Source organism: Trachemys scripta, chromosome 1 (assembly GCF_013100865.1).
Source record: "Trachemys scripta elegans isolate TJP31775 chromosome 1, CAS_Tse_1.0, whole genome shotgun sequence".
NCBI lineage: Eukaryota > Metazoa > Chordata > Testudines > Emydidae > Trachemys > Trachemys scripta.
Window position 1 is genome coordinate 191,879,627 of NC_048298.1, and position 9,268 is coordinate 191,888,894.

Genomic DNA, 9,268 nt, shown 5'->3' on the forward strand with positions numbered 1-9,268 from the left:
CCCCCTGCCCTGCACGCAGCCAGTGCTGGAGTCAGAGCAGGCAGGGACCAGGCTGGGGGGGGGTAGAGGAGGGGCTGTAAAGTGCGCAGTTGCGCGCGCGTGGGGCGGGGCGGGGCGGAGCTGCGCCCCGCCCGGACAGAGGCAGGAAAACAAGAGCACGTTTCCCTGCAAGAGGCCAGCCCCGCCCCTGCCCTTGATCAGCCAATCCGGGGGGAGGGGGCGGGACTAGCTGCCGGTGCGGGGCTGAGGCAGCGCAGCCCGTGCGAGCATCGCGATTCGCAGCGCGCTCCCTTCTCCCGCTGCCCCGAACGCCTCCGCGGCACATGGCCTGTCTGATGGCAGCGCTCTCGGTGGGCACCGCTTTGGTAAGGAGATGCGCCCCTGTTGCGTGGCCCTGGACCCGGTCCGAGCGGGGCAGCCCGGCGGCAGCAGCGCGCTGCAGCCTGGGACCCGCGGCTCCGCTGCCTTGGGACAGCCTCCCCCGGTGCAGGGCGGTTCTGCTGGTGTGCGAGGGGCTGGCACCGCTGGGGGAGGCGGTGGGATGTGGAGAGTCAGGCTGAGAGATCCCGGTGGAGCACAGCTCCCCAGCCACGCCCTAGCCCGGCAGAGCCTTTCACCCACCGGCAGGGTCGGAGCTGGGGGGTGAGCTTCACAACTAGTGCCCCGCTGCTCGTCCCTCCAGCCGGCCCGTATTTCAAAACAGACACGCTGACAGAGAGGAAACCTCCCCCACTGACACACGCCGCCCGATTGCTCCTGGACAGCCCAGGAGGAGAGGGCAGCGTCCCCCGCCTAAGCGGCGCGGTGAGCCAGGATAATCCCCAGGCGGTGAGTTCCAGAGGTGCATTCCAGCAGGTGTCCTTAGGGCTGGGGGCAACGTTGCGTGCCTTGGGGAGGGAGTGAGGATGGCCATCGGACTTCTCCAAAAGTGTCCCAGGTCAGCAAAAAACCCAGGTCGATGGCTTCCAGTGTGTAGTAAGCGTTGCTGAGATGCCTTCCTTGTCTGTGAGCCTGGCTGTGATGAGTTAATAGCTAGATAACCGTTTTGTCTGTGTGCCGTGAGAGAGGGGATCTAGAGGAGGACACCTGATTTTTATGCAGACATAAACGAATGCCATGGCTTGGTAATTTAATTGTCTGTGCTTTCTAAGCAACTGGAGTGGCTGGTTAACCTTGGTCTTTGATTGTGTAAAAAAATCATGTAAAGAATTTATCTCAAGTTCTGGGGGTTGTTCTTGTGGCATAGTTATTGCCATTTCACAGGGTATAGGCTGGCTAGTCGTAGGCAGGATGCAGTGGTTTTTCATTTATAGCATCACGGATTTGAAGTCAGGGACACACTGAAGGGTTTGACCGATAGTTACCTCTTGCCTTGAGCTCATCTAAAGGGGGGGCTTAGCCAGTCTTCTGAGCATGCTCTGTCCTGCACAACTGCATCCTATGATTTCAAAACAATTTTACTGAGGAACATACAAGCTCTCTAGCTCGTTATCTAATGAGTTTTGTGTATGTCTGGTTGAATTTAACAAAAGGGAGATATTTGGAGAGAAGTTGGTTGGTAGAAGATAGAGGCATTTCACAGTGCGAGACATGTAGGTCAGTTTTACTGCATTGGATGGAAATGTGTTTATTGCTTTGCCTGTTGTGAAACAGAAGCAATTAAAAACCTCAACAGAGAAATTGGAAAATAAAACCATAGGAAACTGGTTGAAGGTGCAGGCAGAGACTTTGTCTGTTACACAAAAACATGTTAATTGAAACATACATCAGTTTAAAACAGTGGTTTTCAAACTTTTTTCTGGCTACCCAGTTGAAGAAAATTATTGATGCCCGTGACCCAACGGAGTTGGGGATGAGGGGTTTGGGGTGTGGAAGGGGCTCAAGGCTGGGGCAGAGGGTTGGGGTGCAGGAAGAGCTCTGGGTTTGGGGGAGCTCATGGCTGGCTGGGGCATGGGGTTGGGGTGCAGGAAGGGGTCAGGGCTTTGGGATGGGGCCAGTGATGAGGGGCTTAGGGTGCAGAAAGGGGCTCCAGGTTTGAGGGGGGGCTCAGGGCTGGGGCGGGGGGGGGGGTTACCTCTGGTGGCTCCTGGTCAGCGGTGCAGCCAGGGTGCAGAGGCAGACTTCCTGCCTGTCCTGGCACCGCAGACTGTGCTGCGCACCGGAAGCGGCCAGCAGCAGGACCGGCTCCTAGGTGGAAGCACGCAAGTGGCTCCGCAGGCAATACCTCCCCCAGCTCCCATTGGCCAGTTCCAGGCCAATGGCAGTGTGGAGCCAGTGCTCGGGGCGGGGGGGAGTGTGTGGAGCCCTGGGCCCGCCCTCCCACCCCCGCCTAGGAGCCAGACCTACTGCTGGCCACTACCGACACCGCACTGCACCCCAGAACAGGAAGGGACTAGCCTGCCTTAGCCGGGCAACATCGCCGACGGGACTTTTAGTGGCCCGGTTAGTGGTGCTGACCAGAGTAGCCACAACCCAGTGCCTTACATTTCTGACCCAGTACTGGGTCGCGACCCACAGTTTGAGAACCACTGGTTTAAAAGACACTATTGTAAATAAGTATCATTATAAAAATAGCTTGCTTGCTTTTATCAACAGATATGCAAATATATTTGTATTGTTTAGTAACACTCCTTTTGTTAAAGAAAACAATAACATAAATGTAGGACTTGAATCTGTGTCCATTCGCATCGACAAGATCAGGATCACTATCTCTTGGACAGGGCAAATGTTTCGGCCACTTACTTCACTGTAGGTTACAATTCTGCAAATCCTTACTCAAAGAGTGGCCCTTGCTCGCAGCAAGTCGTTCCTGCAAGATAGAATTATAGAAATCTAGGGCTGGAAGAGATCTTAAGAAGTCATCAAATCCAGCCCCCTGCTCGGAGGAAGGAGCAAGTAAACCTCCTAGACCATCTCTGTCCAACCTGTTTGTGGAAATCCCCTCACGGAACTTATTAGGGTCCCCTTCAGTCTTCTTTTCTCAAGACTAAACAGTTTTTTTAAACCTTTCATCATATGTTCCTCAGGTTAACAAATTTAGTTCTGCTCATAGGTGCCAACTTCCTTTGTTCCCCGAGGAGTGCTCGACTCCTGCCCTGCCTCTTCTCGCCCTTGCTTCACCCCCACTCCATCCCTTCTTCCAAGCCCCCACCCCTGACCTGCCTCTTCCCACTCTGTTCCACCCCCTCCTCCACCTCTTCCTGCTCCCACTCCTTTCCCTCCCTCCCCAGCACCTCCTGCATGTGGCCAAACAGCCAATCACGACGGGCGGGAGACACTGGGGGCGAAGGGGAGGTGCTGATCAACGAGGCTGCTGGTGAGGGGAAGGCGCTGGGGGTGGGAGGAGAGGGAGGTGCTGATCTGTGGGGCTGCCAGTGGGACTATTTTTTCGGTGCCTACGGTTCTGTTAGATCCTCTTTCGCATTATCCTGTTCATATTACATGTCATTACTGTCAAAGAAATTAGGTAGGCATTGCTGGATTCCTGACCAGTTTAGTTACTTATGAGCATGTATAAAACACCTTCTCCCCTCCCTGCCAGGAAATTTGGTAATCTGAGCTGACTTTTACCTCCAGTATTATGGATCATGTGTTTGCTACATTGAATGTGAAGTCTTCAAGAAGGAAAAAAAGTGACTGGTGCTAGTGGAACAGTCTCGTGCGTGCTTTGCATGGCAGCATACGTGCTTGCTAGATTTTGGGAAACGGCCCCTTTTCACTGCTGACCCCTACTCCCTTATGCACCTGCCTATACACAGGCCACAGGACTCAAACCACTGAGTCCCTTTCACCTTTCAATACTACTGTTCTGGATTAATATATTCTTAAGAATTATTAGAACAAACAAAGATGTTTGATGAAATTTGTTGCCAATGAAGAGTTTCTGAAAAGTTTTCTTGTTTCCTATTCCTATTTTCTAGAATGTCTGCAATTCTTCTTCTGCTATGGCTGAGCCAAAGTCAGTGTGTGTTTCAGTGGATGAGGTGGTCTCAAGTGGCACAGATAACCAAGATGCTCGGTTGTTGAATGGACACTTAAAAAAGGTGGACAACACTCTAACAGAAGCCCATCGTTTCTCCTACCTACCCCGAAGACCAGCAGTGAACATTGAGTTTAAGGAACTGTCATATTCTATCCAGGAAGGACCATGGTGGAGGAAGAAGGGTGAGGAAAACTAATGTTTTTAGAAGAAATATAAGGAGAAAAGGTTTTTACATTCTCATGTGGCCTGTGGTGGTAAATGGAGGTAGTGTATTGTTTACAGGAAAGCAAAGGCAATGAGTGGGACCATCAAAGTACATTCCGTGTTTGTTTTTCTGGGGCATTCTCACAGCCACTTATTGCAATGACTCTTGATGTTTTCTCTGGTTCAAAATAAATCTGTTTAAGTATGCAAATAAATAGCTTAAATATAAAGTGATGGGTTTAACCAAGACTAAAGTGACTATTTGGTCTGGCCTTAACATGGGAGAGCAGAAGGTAGGATGGGCACAAGGAGCGTTCCTCACCACTGTCCCTCTTTATCCTGCTCAAGGAACAAGCACAATAGGAGTCCCTGCTTTCGAGGCAGTGCTCCTTGCTGGTACCTTTGGGGATGAAGATCGCCTCAGAGTGTGCTGAGAGGACCTTCCTCACGTTCAGGTGCCAGGCAGATGCACTGGGAAGTGGGGCCTATGCCATTCAATGAGACACTGCAGCCAGGGCCGGATTTCCAATTAGGCACGTGCCTAGAGGCATCGGCGTTCTAGGAGTTCCTAAAAGTTAAGTGGGTTAAAAAGTGTCATTTTTTTACAGAAAATACGAAGGTCAGCTGTAGGCAGAGGGGACGCTGAAGATGCCATACCTACGGGTACGTAAAGTGTAAATCCGGCCCTGACTGCAGCATAGATGCTATCCTTGTGTACTGGAGAGCTGGGGGTGGGACTGTACCTTCTGAAGCACAGTCCCTCCCGGAGTTCCTCATGGGGTGGTATAGTTCAGAACTGCTGTCAGCTCCAGCCAGTGCCTAAATGGCACAATCTGAGCCTAACAAACCAGTTCTAGTCACTGAGGGAGTTTGACTGAAACAGTAGAAATAAAGACTATGATTAAAATTCATTCTAGCTAAACTATTAACCCTGTATGATCCCTTGGTACTTATTATTCAGATGACAAAGAATTTATTCTTGGACAGAGTTCCAAATTCAATTTAGATCTCATGAGCCAAGTAAATACAGTATTACAGGGTTGCCAAATCTGCCTAGTCTACAACCTCATATGTTTCTATCCTATGTATAGGACAAAAGAGAAGGCGTTTACTGGCAAATGGTTAGGTTTTGAACTCTTTCCGAGGAGTGAGTGTTTCAGCGGTATAGTAGCACACAAAGTTGAGGGCAGAATGTGTCTCTCAAAATGTGTTGTTTGAAAATCTAGCCCATAATATGTAAAATGTCAGCTCATCCATGTCTCTTGGCTGTTTTATCATTCTTTTTACATCCTAACCATGTATAAGGAGAGAGAACCCATGTGGTTGGTCGTTCTTGATAGGGCCAGATCCTGAGAGATGCTGAGCACCTTCTAGTGACTTAAATGGTGTACTCAGCACCTCAGATTTTTGGCAGAAATACTGTGAGGTAAATTGTGAACAAAGTGTTGGTCCTACCCCATGTGCAGCTAGTGCGCCCTGATCCTAGAAAGGAATCTGCCCACATGGAGTGCCATTGAAGTCAAATAATGAATTCTACTGAAGTCATTGGGAAACTAAGTGGATATAAGGGCCTGCCTGCATGGCTGCTTTTGCTAGATCATGGCCCATGTTTGTAAGCCTATTGGCCAGCTGGTGTATCTCACTGAAATGAGGAACTACTACTACAATCTCCCACTGAAGTAGTTCTAAAATATGACTCTGAAGTATTCCAGAACATATTTATATCCACTGCAGCTACAGCAGTGGTTTATTTTATCTGCTATGCCTCCATTATTATTCCCCCACTTCAAGACCTTAACTCCAAGTCTAAAAACATGAGCTCAAAGACAGGTGTATTTCTATTTCTGTCTAATAAATTGTGCTCCACAAACAGATTGTGGGTTAGTTGTCCAGAACACTTCAAAGGTGATGAGTAAAACGGGGTAAAATCCTGGTCCCAGTGAAGTTAATGGCAAAACTCCCATTAACTTCAATGGGGCCAGGATTTCACCCTTAGTTCTAATATATATAATGGTTTACATATTCAAAGCAATGTATACATATTTGGTAATTAGTCGTTACCAGGCTTCCATGAGGTAGGTAAATATTCTCATCTCCATTTTGTAGATGGAGAAAAACTGTCATAATGGGCCTGACTCTCCTTTGCCTTGCACATTGTTGGTCTTTTGCACTTACGAAATACGGGCATAAAATGCTGCCCATCAGAATAGTAAAATTTTCCATCCACTTTGCACTCACTTTGCAAAGGGCTACACAAGATGCAAGGCAGAGGAGAATGAGGTGCATTGCATTTTCTAGTGAAGGTCTCTTTTCTTCATAAGATTAGTGGTCTCTTTGAAGGGGCAAGTAGGATGTATACTATTCCCAGTAGCAGACATTTCTGGAAGGAAATACACCCAAGAGAAAATATTGAACTCTTTAAGGAGAACTTCACATACTTAAATGCAGTCATTACATTTCCACAAGGAATTGTTTCCTGTAGAGTAAATTGGTATGGGGGTGTGCTTTGGTAGGGTATATCTATTCATCGGAAATAACAAATGTGCTGTTGAGCCATACCAGAGACAAAGGTTAGTGAAATTTTATATGACACTTCTTGTTCTCAATTTAAATCTACCTGTCTTTGGGTGTGTATCCACTGGCTTAAACATTCTTCTTAACATTGTTTTATAAAATGCGTTGTCAGATAAACAGAATTCCCAGGCACCATCACGCCAACCTGGCTAATGTACCAAGTTTTAATAATCTAGAAATGTCTGGGGTGAAGAAACATCATCACGTAAACTCTGATCCTGCAAACCCCTATGTCTGTGAGTAGCCCCTGCCCCACTGTTCACATGAATACAGTTACTCACATGCATAGGGGTTTGCAGGATCAGGGTTCTAATGTATCTCATTTCCCCCCCCAAAATCATTACTTCTCCTTTCCTCCCCACTTACCACAGAAGGTATTTTTGAAAGCTATTTAATGTATTTAGTAGAGCTACAAGGGAGACAACAATTCCAGCAAGTTTTGAGGTTTCAAATTTTGTTTTGTTCCTCACTGGAATGAAAACAAGATCTTTCAAAGATTTTTCACAAAATGGAATTGAGTTGAAATGTCCCTTTTCAGATCCAAAACCTGAGCTTTTTGATTCAGTTTCTCTCTCTCTCTCTCTCTCTCTCTCTCTCTGGTCAGAAATGAACAGAGTGCCCAAAAAACCCTCCCGGATGAAAATTTTGACAAAACCGATACTTCCCTGTGAAACATTTTGGCTTTGACAAAATGGCATATTTCAATTAAATTTAATTTACAGTAGAACCTCAGAGTTACAAACACCTTGGGAATGGAGGTTGTTCGTAACTCTGAAACGTTCGTAACTCTGAACAAAACGTTATGGTTGTTCTTTCGAAAGTTTACAACTGAACATTGACTTAATACAGCTCTGAAACTTTACTTTGCAGAAGAAAAATGCTGCTTTCCCTTTATTTTTTAGTAGTTTACGTTTAACACAGTACTTTTTTGTCTGTGCTGCTACCTGATTGCGTACTTCAAATGAGGGGTGTGGTTGACTGGTCAGTTCGTAACTCTGGTGTTCATAACTCAGAGGTTCTATTGTGGTTGAAAATGTTCCAACGACCACTTGTATTTAGCTTTTAATAGCAATGACTATGTCAGGGCAGGACATTTCATGGAGATTAAAAGGATGCTGTCTACTTGAATTCTTTTCAATTTTAAAAAAATCATTTTTCTAATTGAACCCCGATGTTTACTTTTAAAAATGCCTAAAATTTTTAAATGATTTTCTGTTCCCCTTCTGAGGTTTAAGAGCACCTTTTGGGTAAACCAACAGCATCGTTACTGAACATGCTCAGGCTTTTGCCTCTGCTTCTTCCCTTACTGAGCACTTGCTTGCTTCCTGGCAATTCAGTTTCAGTTCTGCAGCTGCTGTTACTGGTATGCATCCGTTGCTGGCCCTAGGGAAGAACAGTGCATGATAGTGATGTCGTCATACTGGTGTGTGAAACAGAGGGTTAGTGTCTCTGTGCACCTCTGTGCATGGCAGCTACAAGGGGCCATTTGCTAGTCCCCAGTCCTGATGTTGGGCTTGCACTTGCTTTTTCCCTGACATATCTTAGAGCAGCCTCAGAACTGCTCTAAATTATGCCAGCTGCCAATGGGTCTCAAGGTCCATTAGACTTGCTTGGGATCACCAGAGCACAGAGGCCTTCAAGCCACACCACAAGCTAAAAACACTAGGGAATAGAAAATCAAAAACTGAACAGTCTAACTCAGGGGTTGGCAATGTTCAGCACACGGCTCGCCAGGGTAAGCACCCTAGCAGGCCGGGCCAGTTTATTTACCTGCTGACGCGGCAGGTTCGGCCAATCGCGGCCCCCACTCGCCGCGGTTTGCCGTCCCGGGCCAATGGGGGCGGCGGGAAGCGGCGCGGGCCGAGGGATGTGCTGGCCGCGGCTTCCCGCCGCCCCCATTGGCCCAAGACGGTGAACCACGGCGAGTGGGGGCTGCAATCGGCCGAACCTGCCGCGTCAGCAGGTAAATAAACTGGCCCGGCCCGCTAGGGTGCTTACCCTGGTGAGCTGCGTGCCGAACGTTGCCGACCCCTGGTCTATGTGGTCTCAGATGAAGACACTGACCAAAAAACTGCTTCTTTGTTTGAGGTCTGTGGTTTCTTTGCTGGGGTTTCTGCAAAATAGAACTAACTCTGTGAAATAAAATAAACAGAGTTTACGTACATTTTAAAAATAAATTATGTGAGAAAATACCCTGAGTCTGTGTTACCAATTTCTCCTCTGTTGAGAAACTAATGCACTGCAAAGCCCCATAAGCTACAGCTTGGCAAAAAGGCAACAATGAACTCCACGCATAGCTAGCTATGCTGGTTGGGATTCCTCATGCTGAAGAGATCTTTTGCTGGCAAGATATGTTGGGTTTAAGTCTGCTTTTATACGAGAATAATGCAAAGTAACTTACCTGCAGCAAAAAATCAGGTCTAGGAAGTGCAGATGACTAATTAAAAAAAACAAACCGTGAAACTAACTAAACTGCTGTCAAGTGCACAAACTGAAAAAAAATAGAAA

General features: G+C 47.4%; 1 protein-coding gene across 1 annotated transcript in view; it reads left to right on the top strand.

Annotated features, from left to right (window-relative positions):
- Window positions 1–242: 242 nt before the first annotated feature.
- Window positions 243–9,268, top strand: part of ABCG1 (ATP binding cassette subfamily G member 1) — an 80,772-nt gene continuing 71,746 nt past the window's right edge. The window contains exons 1-2 of the mRNA XM_034753355.1: window positions 243–365; window positions 3,921–4,164. Coding sequence (XP_034609246.1) covers window positions 324–365; window positions 3,921–4,164 — 286 coding nt within the window. The 5' untranslated portion in view covers window positions 243–323. The remainder of the gene's footprint in view (window positions 366–3,920; window positions 4,165–9,268) is intronic.